The sequence below is a fragment of the Pogoniulus pusillus genome, chromosome 7 (genome assembly GCF_015220805.1).
Source record: "Pogoniulus pusillus isolate bPogPus1 chromosome 7, bPogPus1.pri, whole genome shotgun sequence".
Taxonomy (NCBI): domain Eukaryota; kingdom Metazoa; phylum Chordata; class Aves; order Piciformes; family Lybiidae; genus Pogoniulus; species Pogoniulus pusillus.
This window is the reverse complement of record NC_087270.1, coordinates 14,055,186-14,071,694: the sequence shown is the minus strand read 5'-3', so window position 1 is coordinate 14,071,694 and position 16,509 is coordinate 14,055,186. Positions and strand designations below refer to the sequence as shown.

The 16,509-nt window shown below is 36.3% G+C and overlaps 1 protein-coding gene across 8 annotated transcripts in view; it reads right to left on the bottom strand.

The window, feature by feature from the left end:
• Positions 1 to 16,509, bottom strand: part of EML6 (EMAP like 6) — a 102,805-nt gene that overhangs the window by 54,520 nt on the left and 31,776 nt on the right. For all 8 annotated transcript variants that reach the window (XM_064146011.1, XM_064146018.1, XM_064146017.1 and 5 more), the window contains 5 exons: positions 12,373 to 12,471; positions 10,325 to 10,393; positions 7,081 to 7,266; positions 5,164 to 5,299; positions 1,645 to 1,846 (listed from right to left, as the gene is read on the bottom strand). In XM_064146011.1, coding sequence (XP_064002081.1) covers positions 1,645 to 1,846; positions 5,164 to 5,299; positions 7,081 to 7,266; positions 10,325 to 10,393; positions 12,373 to 12,471 — 692 coding nt within the window. The remainder of the gene's footprint in view (positions 1 to 1,644; positions 1,847 to 5,163; positions 5,300 to 7,080; positions 7,267 to 10,324; positions 10,394 to 12,372; positions 12,472 to 16,509) is intronic.

Below are 16,509 nucleotides of genomic sequence, written 5' to 3'. Positions count from 1 at the left end.
CTGTTTAAGCACGATGTGAGTCAGCAGGATGCTAACCAGCCTGAAGGCAAAACTGAATTACCAGGCTCACCAAGAGATGAGTCCAAGACAATAAGCCCAAAGTCTTAGCCTGGCTTATTAGTTTGAGGGCACTACGATGCTAATCCTGTGTTTGCAGCTCTTGTTCCAAAACTGGCTTGCAGCCTACCAGAAGGCAGGCAGTGTCAGTTTCTGGCTAACTATAAAACTGTGCAGAGAAACTCAAGCAGAAGAGACCATACATTTTACGAACAGAAAGAAATAAGGTGCAGGAAACAGGGAGAAAACATGACTGTAGTGAACAACTGGCAGTTCTGTCAGTTACACATTTTAGATTTTAATTAAGGTTAGAAGAAGATGAGGGATGGCAGGAATAGGAAACCAGTACAAGTAAAGGGGAAAAAGAAACTCAGCTGACCAGCAAGCTTTGGCAGAGGTGAATCATAATCTGGAATCTGAAGGAGCATAAATTGGAAGCTGTATCTGTGGTAGGAGATAGATTTTTTTTTTAACACTGAAATAAGGCCAAATACATTTTTCCACATCCACATGCACGCTTCTGAAAGAATTTGAATAGTGGTCTATAAAAAACCTGTTTAGAGTCGATGTGAAAACAGACAAATTATCTACATAAGACAAAAAGCAGTCGTCACCCTTCTGGGATGGGGTTGGAGAAAAACCTGATGAAGGGGCTAGAAATTAAGATAGTAAGGTGAGAAGAAACCACTAAGGAGGAAGCTAGGGAAACTGGAGCTTGGGAAACCAAGCTGTTATGAACCCTGTTGTACATGACATACTGCAAAGGGTAGGGCTTCAAGGCAAGGGCACCAGAACCACAATGTGAGGAAAGACTCAAGAGAGTGCCATAACAAAACTATGACTTCCAAAAATCTCTCCAGACTCCTTGGCTAGCTTTAGCAGTTAGAAAATCTATCTTTTTAACTATAAGTAAGTAATTGGTCACAATGGGCAAACTTTACTGTAAAGTCTATTGAGCATATTAAAAATGCTTAGGTTTATTCAGAGGCTTATCAATTTGCCAGATTTTAACAAGGACAGGGAAAGAAATATCCTTGACTTTGTGACAACCTCTATAAAATACATGTACAGAACTTCAGGTCCCTGCTACAAAGTTTTAAGGCACAATGGCTTCAACTAAATGTCTGAAAGACCTTTTTCACTACGGCAAACTAGTGCATTTTCACTAATCTCATTGTCTGGCATTTTAACTGAATTGGTTTTAGATCAGATTTTCTAAACACTCAAGGCTGAGTCAGATTCCTGCTGTGTAAGAATATGGTCAAAGGTTTTAGATTCACTGGATAGTATTAAGAGAAGTATGAGGTGACTATTCTTCATTTAGATACCTGCACCTGCTGTTCAGAACTGTAATGAATTAGAACTGAAAGCAGAGTCTATAAATCCAGCGTACTATGAACACAAATTCTGATTACTTTTACATGATGTGTGGAGCCCAGATATGAAGGCTAAAAAGGCAAAGCTGCTAAGAAAAACATGGAAAAATAATGTTGTCTTAATGGAGTCTTAATGCCAAGAAAAGAAATACATTACAAATTAAAGTGAACAAAAATGAAGAGATAATAAATAAATAAGATCTAGCCTTACCGTACAGATCGATCATCACTGCCTGTGACGGCTAAAGGCTTCTTTGGATGGACTGCCAGGGCCCAGAGCTCCCCTTCACAATGACCCTGCATGATCAGCATGGGTTTATCTCGTTCTCTTACTAGCACCTCAAATATTTCACTGTCTTGTGTCCCTGCTAAGAGTCTGTCTGCTTTCCAACAGACACTTCGGATGGACAAACCTGATAGGAGACAGAATAATGTTAGATTAATGGACATCACAAGTGATATAGTGGCAATCATTTAACACTTTAAAGAGTTCATTTATGACAACTGTTGACACTGAAGTCTTCTAATACATGACAGCTGATTAAAAAAAATCAACACAGTTCTGTAAGTTGCCTCCATTTGATAGAAAAGGAGAAGGCTCAATTCTGGGAAAACACTGTGTGGTTAACATTCCTGCTGCCAGTTTCTGAAAGGATCAGGCTCATACGCTTTACAGACATCTGGGGAACTGACATGAGAAAACAATTCAACTTCCCATCATTTAAAGATTTAAATTCTAGATTGAGCAAGGTTTCTGTGACTGAAGCTGCTTTTATTCCTTTTTTCCCTCAGTACTTTATCTTCATGCACAATGTTGAATAATATTTTAATGTTGAATTTAAAAAGTTTGTGTCCATGTTATCACACTTCTCTGCTTTAGTCCCAAACAAAAAACAAAAGGCAAACTTGCAGTTGCTTTGCATAACTTTTAGAGAGCTTGATTTTATTTCCACAAATCTGATCCTAACTTTGCAAGTTTTTTTACTAACTACAAGCTTAAAAATACCCTCTTTGCAAGTTGACCAGTTTAACAGCACACTCTGTTCAACAGCCTGCAGTGTTTGTGTTTTCTGCTCCAGTATATGAAAATTGAACTTTGGATAATGGGTCTAGATGCTGAGATACAAATTTATTTGCCCATATCTTGTAGCCAAGGTCAATGACATCTTCATATTACATCACTGGAACCAAATATGCTATATTATACACTATCATACAAATAAAATATATTGAAGACATTTTCTGTGATCTTTTGAAAGGGGCAAATTAATCTTCATTTATTGTCTTGTCCATTCCCAGTACGTTTTAATTTTGATAATTTAAGTTTGTGACTTTGATACACTTATACTGAAGTTATGACTCATATCTTCTTGACACATGCTAAAAGCCACATAAGGAATGAAATTTAGGTTTAGAATATAAAGCACATCTTTTGATGTGGGAAAGGGACTGTTTTCCACGACTAACTGCACATAAAGAAAGATTATCTATTATCAGATTTTTTTTTACTAACGTACATGTATGTTTAAATATAAAAGGCAAGCCTATGGTCAGACTGTTATTGGTGATGCATTTTATTTAGAAAGTGTTCAGTACTCTTCAGTACAGTATGACTGATGAGTGAGTATATACCAGAGGGTGGGGATGTCTTCCCAGTGCCCTAGGAAGAAGTTTTAAGTTGAAAGCTGATGCCTTTGTAAACTGCTTTGGAAAAAAGCAGTTACTGGAAATAAGAGGCAGAAGGTCATAAGTAACAGTTAATGCTCCCACCATTGCTTGAAATTACATCTGAGCTTAGACTAATCAGTGCCATCAATGTAACCAGAACAGAATTTCCAACATCTATTAGTAACAAGCACTAAATGGAAGCACTCATCGGTGGATGACATATCAGACAGAAACAGCAGAAAAGGACAAAAACATAACAGGACCACAGAAAGAGTTGTATCACATTGAAAGAACAGAAACCCTGAATTGGGAAAAAGATAGGAATCATAAAAAGCTATAGTGACAGGGTCAAAGTCCATGCTTGGATTTTATGACCTGAAGTCATCTCCAAAGTCCTAATTCTTTATCATTGTAGTCAGACTAGCAGTTCCATTGCACTTTTCACAGATTCACCATGATGTCTTTTTACACAGTCTCAATGATTATGCTCATGGGCTCAATATCTTTGACTAAGCACTAACAAAATTTTGCAGACTTACTTACACCATCTTCTTGCTATTGAAGCAAGCATTGTTTCTATTTTGATAAACATAAACCTGAAGGATTTAAATGATTTGGAGACAAGATTTGAACTGAGTTCTCATTTTAATTTTTATAAATCAAATAATTTATCAAATTTATATATTTTTCTATCATTTACATACAAAAGACTAAATGGCAACTCAATTAACTTTCCTACAAGAGAATTATTTTTCTACTTTTGCTGAATAGGAAAGTAACACCCCCCCATCATATATACAGCTGCTGTTACAGTGCCTGGATTTACTCAGCTTCTCTCCATTATATATTCTGTATTATGTGGCATTTAGGAGATGGTAGAAATAAAGGCATCAAGGCATGTCTAATGAGAATTCACTTTAAGTAAACCCTTCCTTGATACAGAAGAATAGCTAGGTGCTTTCTGCAGAAAAGACACATTTATGAATACATTACAGTTCTGTAAGGTAATTCTGAAGTACTAATTTGCCACAGAAGATAACTACAGTCTATCAAAAGTAAGTGAAGTCATAAAGCCTGTTTTGCTTTGAGTGTAGACATGTCCCAGGCAGAAGTAAGAGCAAAGACTTAGTGCTATTCTTGCCACACAAATCCTCCTTCCCAGGATCACTTCACAGGAACCAACGAGGTTGAAGATGTAGGTATTGTATGAGCACTGCTTTCTCTGTGCAGCATTTCATATGTGTTATTATTTTATTAGTAATGGACTGATATGGAAGTCTGATATTGGCTAGAATGATCTAACCCACATGTACAGGCTTATTTCTCCATAATTAAAAAAAATAAATTCTAAATTGATCAAAACTGCTGCAAATGGACAGAAGGTACTGCCATTGGTTTTCCAGAAAGGAATGTCAAACAAGCCCTCAAAGTCAGATCTACAGAGCAAGGGGAACTACTGGTTGAGTATCTTTGACAACATTTTGAGTGCTAAGGTCTGTGAGTTTACACAAAATGGATGTGTAGAATTTCCAAATGACTAAGATCTTAATAAAGTGTGCATTAAGAGCTATGAAGATTGTAAGATCTCTGAACATCTAATCATAAAGTGACCATAGGAAGAGCAATGGGATGCAACACATTTGATGGTCAAGAAATTAGTAACATTTTCACTATTCAATATGCCAAGTACTACCATTCCAAATCAACCTAACAGGCTGCTTAGATGCTCAGCACCAGGTTCCAGAAATCTCAGTTAAATGAGTTGCAAGTAATTATTTGCATTAAAGTCTGTCTAATTTAATTCTCTATTTTTGTGTTTAATTACATTTTACTGATCTTCTGTTTGCATGGTAAGGAGTAGCAGCAGTTTATACTACGAAATAGGAAAAACTCTTCAGGCTACATCATTGTCAGAGAAAAAAGGGAATACAGATTTCAAAAGTAAACAGTCAAACTAAAAAAAAAAAAATCAACATTATGCAGACATTTATGCTTCAAATGAAATTGTGTCATAGTCTGTCATCCAGATGTGTGAAGAACCATTAAAATCGTAGCTCATTACCTTTGTATCCTTGTTCAGTCTCCCTGAGATCAATTTTAGTAATTGGTTTGAAATCAGTGTCCCATAGCCGAATGCATCCGTCTCTCCCTCCAGTGGCAAAACCTTCCTCACAAGCATACATACTAAAAATTCCAGCCTGTTAACCAATAGCATAACAAGTTGTAAAGTTCTTTACAATAGAAGTAAAAACACAAAGCAAATTTTTGGAACAGACTCTTGTTAAAGGCAAGAAACTGCCAGTCTGTAAAAGTTGTCCATGCAGAAAGCAAACCAGCAAACACAGGGATAGTTTTATTTCAAGTACTCCCACTTTAGCGATTTACATCAAATTTTTTTTGTACAAATAGCAGCAATACAGCCTATATACAGATCTTTAAATGTGGTGTAGCTATTATTACAAGAATTATTAAACAAACAACAGAACACTCAAAATAGATAGTAATCTAGAACAAACAAAACCAAGCAAACAAGCAATACAAATATTCTTACAGATGCAGAAATGAGTGAGACATTCTTTCATGAATTCACTTCAGACATCATTTGGCATGACAGGAACTGAAAGAGTGTAAGTTCATTCTCTTTCTTGAAAGACAAGTTTCTACTACAGATTGAATTTCCTCTTTGTTTTTAAAAGCACCTCTGTGCTGTTCTGTGTCCTACACTGGAATAACTTGTGGAATGCAAGTTGGTTCAGTATCTTAGGAAAACTTCTCAGTTAAGAGACAAGTTGAAATGCATGGACATTAATACAAAGAGAAGAACTCTGTTTTCAAAGTGGCCTTTTAAAAATATTTTAAATTATTTATAATTATTACATAGACATTGTAAATTGGGCAAGAGAATGTATATTAGCCATAGCAAACCTCATAATTTAAAGGGAACACATTATATAGAAAGACTGTATTTAATCATTCTAGGGAAACTAAATGGAAAATTTCAAACAAATTTCTCCAAAAGCATTTGACAAAGGTACTCCCAAATTATTGCAACTGCACATAACCACAATCTGTCAGTTACACTGTAATATCACAGTAAGGGGTCCCACTGTCTTCAGTCTGACTGCTTTGATAAATTATTACTTCTATAAGCGATTACTCTCCTGCACACTTAGATCTCATTTGAAGAGCTACTATTATTCTTTACACACTACTAGCATAAGTGATTTTTGGGAGGACAGAAAAAGCTGTTATGTTTGTAGCATTTTTGCCAGAAGGTTTCTAGAAAACGAAATACAGTGACAACTGCTAGATTTCATAGGAAATGCTGTTTCCTTTTGACCATAATGCCAGTAGCCACAATAATATTCCAAACAGGACTAGCTCCCAAATCTATTTGAAGCAAGATGTGAAAATCCTGTTGTGCCTTTGCTGCAGCAACAACAGAGGCATACATTTATTATATTACAGCAGTTAGAAATCTAACATGATCCTTTACATTCCCCTTTCTCTCTGTAATTTTAAGTTCTCCAAGTTAGATGATGCTGTTATGAAGCCTGTAGGAGTAATATTGCCTAAGAATAGGGTCAGAATGCAATTCAGAGATTAACTAGGTTTACTCTACAATGAAACTTTCATGAAGTCTATCTTTAGTGTTGGGAAGTTTAATGCTAAAATACTATTCAAAATATGGTCATTTGGTTACCAACTATTTTTAAGTAAGCTGATCAAAACTTCAGACTTAGAAACTTCACTTCAGATTTATTGTGCTTTGTGAAAACAATGCTATGATTATCAGCAGCTAGTATCTACTGACAGCATGTGAACAAAGTACAAAATGACATCTAAGTTCTCAACTGATGAAAATCTTAGACATTCTTCTGAGCTGAAACAGAAGAAACTCTTTATAGATAAGTGTTTGAGAAGTTTTCCAGTTCAGTGAACAACTGACTTCAGCAATGGCATTAAAAACACAACTTACGCTATGTGCTCCTTGAATTGTGCGGACTAAGTTTAGCCCTTTCCATACGTAGATATCTCCATTTAAAGCACCAGAGTATGTGATATCTTCTTTTGCACATGCTAAACAAAGGATGGTTTGGAGGTCTCCTGTTTTTCCAAATATTCCTCGCTTTGCTGTCAGTGCATTTCCACACAGTGTCCAAAACTGAAATGGAAATGGCATATTAGGAAAGCATTCTTCATTTTAGTGTGAAGATCCCACTGATGTACATCCACACAGAACAGTGCCTGGACAGATACTTAAGTGCCTCCTGTAGTCTTACTAGAACACCCATTACTTCAAAACCTGTCCATTTACCAAGGAACGCCCCAGACCAATACAGTAAGTCTGAGAACAAAACAAAATGATCCAACTGTTTGAGAAAGCGAGGCATGATTCCAACTCACAATTGCTACATTACCCATTCTCATTAGCTCACTATCTTGTGCTAGGTGATATATATGTGAATACACACTTCTAAAAAGAACAGGAACATCCCATTTTTCTTGTCTGTAAATCTTAAATACAACTACAGTTCTAAGAAATAAAATACTTGTTAAGATCTCATATGCTTGGAGTAGACATCTCTGCCCTTTTCTAGTACATTGAAAGGTGTATGTCCCTCAAATATATTTACTGAGAAACCATTATGTTGGATAGAGGTTGCAAATGCTGGTACGTGAACAAATTCTACGAGAGCAGTAGGCTCTCTAAGTGTGCAATAATAACTTTCTTGACTTCTACACAGACACACAAACACTGCAAAAGAGAATGTAAGACTGTCTCAGGTAGAGAAAAGGGTTGAGAGAATACAAAGTTCTGTCACACAAAGAAGGGTGTCTGTAGTGGTGGGATTTAAGGGAAGGCAGAGCAAATATTTAAGTAGATGTGTAAGAGAAGTGCTGAAATATGCAGGCCTGCCAGGACTAGGATGTTCTGGGCCTGTGCAGAAACAGAACAATAAATCCATGTAGAGTACCACAGTCCCGACTGGACTTGCCAGTTCTGGTTTTACTTAGTTGAGGCATGCCAGCTTGCACCAGAAATAGTGTGACCAGCATGATTTAGGAAGAGATCGTGTCTCTGTACTCAGGGTGGTGAGGCCACAGCACACTGAGTGTGTTCAGTTTTGGGCTCCTCACTACAAGAAAGACAGTGAGTTGATGCAGTGTATCCAGAGAACAGCAGCAGAGCTTGTGAAGGGTCTAGAGATCAAATCTTGTAAGGAACAGCTGAGAGAACTGTGATATTTTAGCCTGGAAGAGGCTCTCTACAACTACCTGAAAGGAGGCTGGAGTGAGGAGGGGGCCAGTCTCTTCTCTCTTGTACCAGGTGATATGACAAGAAGAAACGGCCTGAAATTTTTCCAGGGGAAGTTTAAATTGGATATAAAAAAAAATTATTCAGAGAAAAAGTGGTCAGGCATTGGATAAGGTTACCCTGAGAGGTGGAGGACTCACTGTCCCTGGAGGTGTTCAAGAAATCTGTGAACATGGCACTTTAGGATGTGATTTAACAGCCATGGTGGCATTAGGTCAGCAGTAGTACTCGATGATCTTAGACCTGTTTTGGTTGGAAAAGATCTCTAAGATTGGTGCTCTGTGATTCATTGCTACCAGAAACATCTTGAAAGACTGAACATGAATAATGAAGTGTCTGACACAAATACATAACATTTATCTCACTCTCACTAGAGGCCTGCATCTTTTAATGGCCATATGCCAATTTGTGGTCATTTTTGTATTTACTTCTGTAAAATTTCTATAAAGCTGAATTCTAGAAAATCTTTGAGTCAAGGATTTTTATTTCACATCCTTCTCTATTTCTAATTCAACTACATTTTCCCTTTGCTTCTTAACATAAGGCAGTTTATGAGAAGGCAATGGGAATACTTCCCCCAGGGCTTTCACTCTGTGAGGAATACATTTTGCTCTCTTCATTTCTGGTTAGCTGTAGAAGGGCAAGAGGGTAGGTAACAGTGTTAGAAAATGGATGGAGGAGGATTTTGACCTCAAGTGTGAGATTCATTAGCTCCTAGGCATTACCACAGCTTCTAATATCTGCCTGGCCAAATGAGCCAGTAGAGCAGAAATGCTAAAGGAATAAATGGCACTATTCCCAAGTATTAGTCCCAGTTTTCATAGTAGGAGTTTTTAGGGATGTTCCATTCCTTTGTTGCAAGTAAAAGTAATTACCACATTCCTGAAGCCCACAGACTACTGTTTGAGCATCACTGCACAGCAACATCTCATCATTTCCCCTCCACACATTTTTCCCCTGGCATGCCTCTACATACATATAGATGTATTTGCTTTGCCTGCTGTTATGCATGTTCAGGGTAATTATGGCCACTTTAAACAGAATACAGGTGCCAAAGAAAGACAGGTTTTAGAAAACAGCCTGCAGAATACAACAGATGGTATCATTCCTGTCAAAACCACCCACAGTTTGAAAGCAGTGGTGGTTTTAAGGGCACAAGCTTCTCAGTAACCAGAGCTAGAGCTATTAACCGGTTTCCTAAACTTCTAGTTAAAGTGCTTCCCACCTCAGTCATGTGAAATAATTGCCATCTGTTAGGAATATATTTGATGAGACAGGAGTAAAACAGAAACCTGCAGGGAACGTTGGCAATCAGAAGAATTTCTTTCTAATATTTTCACAGCCAAGAAAATGTTTTATTCTAAATTTTTACTACATGTCTAGGGTCGTATTTAAATCACCTCCAGAAAAGGTGATTTAGACGGAACAAGCTTTCATCTGTTCATCTCTGCATGCCTTGTATACCTTCTCTGTGGTGTTCCTACAAATGCTGGGAGCTTGACAGGCCAAACAGCAGTTCATTCAATTAATACTTTTAACTTAGTTCTTCCTGCAACTGTTCAGTGACCTTTTGGGATTCCTGATTGGAGAAATCACTAAAGGTCGAAACAATGTAAAGACAATTTAGGTGAAATGGAGAGGGTAGAGAATTCAAAAATTACAAGTATATAATGATGAATATTACACCAAATGATCTTCCTGCCTTGTTAAGTGAATCTACACCTCAGCCACTGCTGAGCGTCTAAACAATCTTCAAACAAAAAAGGCTTTGCTAAAATGTTACAAAAATAAAGACAGAAACATACAAATAATCTTACATTTAAAGCCTTTGTTATCTAAGAGCACACATTTCTTTGGGGACTTTTATGTACTTTTTAACAAGTAAACAATAAAAACTACTTACCTTTATGTGTTTTACTCCACAGCTAACAATTCTATTCGGTTGATACTGATCCCACGAAATATCAAATATCTGTTAAGAAATACAGTAAGCTGGTATTTTAAGGAATATAGTAATTACATCTAGACTCAGTTCACTTTCATTTTAAGTAATGATGTCTAAAAATTGGTAAAAGACCACTACTTAGGTAACTGCGGAGCTCTTTGTAAACAAGGATAAAGGCAAATATGCAGGTTTCCTCATGCATTTCTGTCAGCACATCTCACTCCTGCCTTCATACTACCAATTTATTCCAGATCCAAGATGTTACTGAATAAGCAGTATTTACTGTGTTAAATAAAAGTGGGAATTATGGTGTAGTAAGCTAATTTTCTTCAATTTTAGGTATGAAAGATTGGTCCACTTATCTTTATCCATTATTTTAGGTAAAAAATACATTATCTAATTTAATCTGATTACTGACAGACTCCAGTGATAAAAGGGGTCAATGTCAATCACCTGACAATCTATAGAGTCCAAATTAAATTCTTAATTTTGATAAATGTTACATTTATAACAATACACACCAAAAACTGAAGTATCAGATACTATATAGCTTACCAGCACAAACTTCCTGTGTATTCCAGAATTATGGATTATACAAATTAAAAATACCATATAAAGTTTGGAAATTAAACATTCATATTGCTGAAAATCTGGGCCACAATACGTAATTTTTAGATTTTTTATTTCTGGCATTCAGCTTTTCAGTGTACAAACTGAAAACCAATGAGGTTACCACAGTCATTAATTCCTTCAGAAAATGTATGTCTGTAGAGAAAAACTATGGGTCATTTTCCTGCTTTTAGCTCTTCAGCTGTCAAGAATAAATCAGAAAATAATTTCAAATTGCATTATCCAAACACGCTACTTTAAGCTTAACCATCACTCATTTTATATACAATAAGAGAACTGCCTTCCTGCAAAATATTTACCTTCTTTATAACCATCAGGATTTACAGTAGCTCAAGTACTACTTAAATGTTAGAATATACAAGATATTTCCCCTACAGAAATGCTATATGATTCCTGCACAACAAATCACCAGAATTTGTGGCTTAATTAGATATTCATCATTTCCCACCCCTTCTTCAGAGCAAAATTTCCTTTTCCTGGTTGTGAATGTCTACCAGGACTAAGATTCTAGTACTTCTCGCCTGTCCTGGAGTCTTCTGCTAATTCAGAACCTGATCTTGTAAGTAACAAAACTTCTACTGATAGAACTGGGAAAAGAGAAATTTGAATAACAAATAAAAGTCTTTTGAGTTGTGAACACTCTAAGTAAAAATACCAGACTTATTTAGAAGATGCAAAACCTAGATAGACTGTATGTACACAAACTAAGGGTTTATTAGTCTGCTACTTTGCATACATAAAGACTCAAAAAATACCTCAATATTATAACATTCTAACACTATAGTATTACAATACAGATAAATACTGTCAAAATGTGTTCATAATTTATTTTAACATATGCATCCTTGTGCTTATACATGCTGGGGAGGTATTCTGCTTGTGATAAACCAGTCTAATCCTAATCTTGAATGATACTCAAACCTGTTCACTTCTGATGTTTATTGAAGTTAATTGATATAAACCCAAATATTTATCCTAATTATGTTTCTTCTACATGTAACTGTCTTTAAAATAGAAGGCACATAATTAGCATTCCCTTCAGGACAAATTGTCTTTTAGACATATTCAGAAAGAACACGATCTTTGTCCAGGGAGCTAGCATTTCACATCTCATATGAAGAGCTATATATCATCCTAATCAGTGGGTAGTTACAAAGCATTTCCTCCCTAGGCTTACTAGCATCAGCACAAGAATCCATCATGCACTTTATGTCCTAACAGTGCTTTGTTCTATGGCTGGCATAAAGAGAAGAAATAAATACTTTGTCCATTATTCCAAAAACCAGGTAGAATGATCAAAAATATCTTCACATTTACCTAATTAAAAAAAAAATGCAACTCCTAGACAAAATTCAGTGAACTTTTCATACAATTACCCTGTCTGAATGACCAGTAGCTGTTGCCAGTAGTTTTCCTCTCTTCCAGTCCCAAATACACACTGTATTTTTGGCATCCAGTCCCACTGAAGCTAAACGCTAAGAAAGAACAATAGTAATCCAGTTAGCAGAAAAGTAATTCCAAAATCACTTTACTGTAGTTCAGATTATTACATGTACAAATTGATTTCCACACACGTGACTTGTGTTTGAACACCACTGCAAAGGCACCATCATATCCATACTGCCTGTTCCTTCTCCTTCTCCTTGTCCTCTCAACTTCTTATGATGGCTCCTAAGCATTTTTCTCTGTTACAGGAAAGACTACACTTCAAGAGCATCCAATAAGCGAAACCTTTAATTTGGCCTCAGAGATGAAGATTAGCAGATGAACCATCTGGTCGAAATACAGGTGTGTTTCAGAGACTATAATGACCAGATCTTTTCCTTGAAGATTTACTTCAAGATGGCTTGCAAACTGAATCTCTTCAATTGAATTTCCTCTAAATAAATGCCACCTGGTTTTTGGTTCAAATTTTCAATGGGCAAATTGTTTAAAAGTCTGGTGTCTTCCAGGATAACACGAGTGAGGCAGCAAAGAAAACAAATATATTTGCCAAAGTTCCCTTTAAAATGCTAGATTAGAAAAATGCTAATTGAAGTAAGGTTATCAACTACTGTACAACAGAGAGACTAAATCATTATCACAAATAAGTAGAAAGCTTTAGCTTTCATTCAGTTACAAAATAATTCAGAGACACCTTTTAATGCCATGTATAAGCATACAAAACAGGAACTACAGGAACTTGCAAAACATGGAGTAGTTGGAAGGCTGGATTATGATAGGCTACATCATCAAAAATCTGTTTTAAGACTTAAAACTGTCTCAGATGTGCACTGAATATCTGCTTTTAATCTAGGAAGACATGCTTGCTTATTAGACATATGGTAAAGAAGGAAAAAGAAAGTCGCACATGGGAACATCAAAATATTTTTTGCAGAAAGGAGTATTGTAGCAAAGTTAGTTTTATTTGCCCTCCAGCAACCTACACCTATCCAGGTCTTTAGAAGTGCTGATCAAAAGACAAGGCATTTTTTACGGAACCTTCACTGATTCTGACTTCTTCTCACCTCTTCTATACTCATCACTTAATTGTAGAAACCATGGCAGTACTTACAGTATCTTAGATTTATGATGTGAACAACATCAGACCAGAACTATAATTACCAGTCAGGAAACTACCATTAGCGGTGTAGATGGACAGTGAAAGTACTAGGGGAAATGAAGTATTTATTTTCTACTTTCTTTTCCCATAGGTCTCCTATGGAAGGTCTCCTGCTGGCAGAAAAGTGATAGATTCTGATTTTCCATTTTGGTTGAAACACTTCCACTTTTAGTCCTTCTTCTGGAAGATAATTTGACAGAATTCTATTCCGAGAATTCTCAAAAGTACCAGAAGAAAGTATCTGTCAAGTAGCTTATGTACAGAATGAAACTATTATTTTTAAATCTACACAGATTCAGAAGAGCTGACTAAAAAAGCTTGCTGCTACCTTATGCCAAGCTTAGAAATGTATGGACACATTACAGCAGTGCTCTCCCCCTTTTCATTAAAAAACAAATTTAAAAGCTCCTTTTAGAAAAAAAAAAAACAAAAAGGGTTAATCTACAATACTGAACAGAAACTGAGTTCTATAATATTAGCTAAATACCTCAATATAAAGGACATTATCTTTGCAGGTAATTCTGTGAAGGCTAGATGTTTGTATTTTTAAGGAGACACTGCAGTTAACTCTAAATGCAACAGAAGACTTTTTAATTATAGGCAAACTGACTTCAGCAGACATTTGAACAAAGTACAGCCTTCCTCCCACCAAATACCATCTCCTTGTCTTACAGAAAAAGACCAAACTAAACTGCATATTTTTAAACAGTAGCAGTTCTGCAAGTACTTGTACAATACAATTTTAATGACAGATAACATAGATGATAGGAAATTTACTTAAAATACATTTGTCTCAATTTAAAGATGTATTGAAGGTATATAAAGGAGGCACCTAAGCTATCCTGATTTAAGCTACATATTGACCTTCTCCGTGTATTTACAGAACAAATCCTGTTTACATTTCATTATCCAGTTTGTGGTACATTATGTCTGGGAAACACTTCAGAGACAACTAAGATGCCTCCATGCTGTGTCAGCAGAAGTGCAGCATGGAGTAGTATTTCAGAACTAATTCACTGGAATGCCTGGAATAGGTACTCCAGAGTTTCTGGTACAAGAAGAGCTAATTAACTTGGTTACAATAAAGACGCATTGTTGTCATTTTGAGACCCATGCTAAATCCACATACTGGAGCTGCACAACACTCAACACAGCAGCTATCCTTGGAACCAGAAACTGTGCACCAGAAGCTGACTTTATGGGATCCAACTCAAGTAGAGAAGCAGATTTATCTAGGATTTTCCTCAGCCTGCTCTTCTTTAGAGAGGAAACAGCTGACTGTTAGTGGAGAAAAGAATACATTTCTAATAGCATCTATACCTTAAGTAATTGTTGAATTTATCTGTGTTTTATGGCTAAAATTTCTCGTGGATATTGATAGACATTCAATATGAAGGGATGTCAGGTAGGCATTAGAAGAAAAGGTGCAAGCAATCTAGGCAAAGTCTGCTTTGTACTGTCACAAGATACCAACTCGCTTGGCCATGCTGACTAAAACTGAAACTGCCAGCAGGAGAACTGCAAATACTCAGTCTTTCTGCCATGCCCTTTACTTTTGGCTCAGTGCAGCAGCTTCTTCTGCAAAGCCAGAAAGTGCAGCAAAAAGCCAAGATACATTATCCATATTTATGTTTTCCACCATTGGTCTCTCTCCAACTATAAAAGCATTCTGTGCAAATTTTTATTTCCAGAATAAACTGCAACATTTCTAGCACTTCCAGAAAGAGAAGGTTACTGTTCTGCAAGGTCAACCCAGCACTAAGTCCAGGTTTTAACTACAGAACGCACACAGCAAGATTTTCAGAAAAGCCTCTACCTTTAACTCATCCAGACTGGGCTCTTTGCTGAGTCTTTTCCCATTAAGGTACATAAACATGCTTAAAAACAGTTTATCCACTGATGTTGTAAAGTTAAAACTGAGATAAAATTTTAAAAGCAGGGATTTCTGAATGAATAATATATTTTAAAATATTATAGCACTCAAAGTCTTGTTCTGTGGATTTAGGGGTTTTCTCATGTGATTTTTTTTATTCCACAATTCCCAGGAACACACATGAGATTTCAGAGGAAATGGCTTTACTTTAAGAAACCTCAAAGAAGATGGTTGAAAACCAGGATTAAAATAGAAAGCTGGTTCCAATTCTTAACGAGGAATTACAACACATGGTGCTGTTCAGTAATTCAAGCTACTACTAACATATTTTTTTTCATGTTAAAGGCAATTGCTCATGCTGGCATCCTTCATTTCAAATTTATCTTTAAAACAGACTACATACAAGATAATGCTGAATAGAAATAAATTTTGTGCCATGTGTAAATACATTTTATGCACTGTATGGCCAGTTCTGATCTCAGAAAGAGTAGTAGCAACACTGTGTGGTCAGTGAAGAGCAGCTAGGCAAAAGACAATAAAGCACTTCTCAACAGACAGCTAACCACCTAGCACACGATTTTAAGAAAATCCAAAAGCTCTTCTGTCCCACTGGGATCCAATTGTGATGTCACAAGGAATACAAAACCCAGTGAGGATGTGTATAAGAATCCAGATATCAGCTAATCTAAGCGTTCTTGAAAATACCTAAGCAACAGGCTAATAAAGTATGACCACGAGGTTACATCAGAAAACACAGACAGTTTCAGAATTATCTATCAATATTCTTCAGGTTTACATTAATTGTAGGTCTATTCTACTACTGCTTCATTCACAATAAAATGCTTTTAACAGTCTGCCCTCAGGGGAAAACCAAAATAAAAACTAGTGTTTAGCTGTGAACAACCCACTATTTATTTTTCATGTTTTAAATTTGGTCTCAAAATACCAGATAATCAAATCACATTATACAAAGTCACACACTTCGAGTCCTAAACCTGTTACTAAATTAAATTGGCTGCGCACTCCAGTCAATATGCC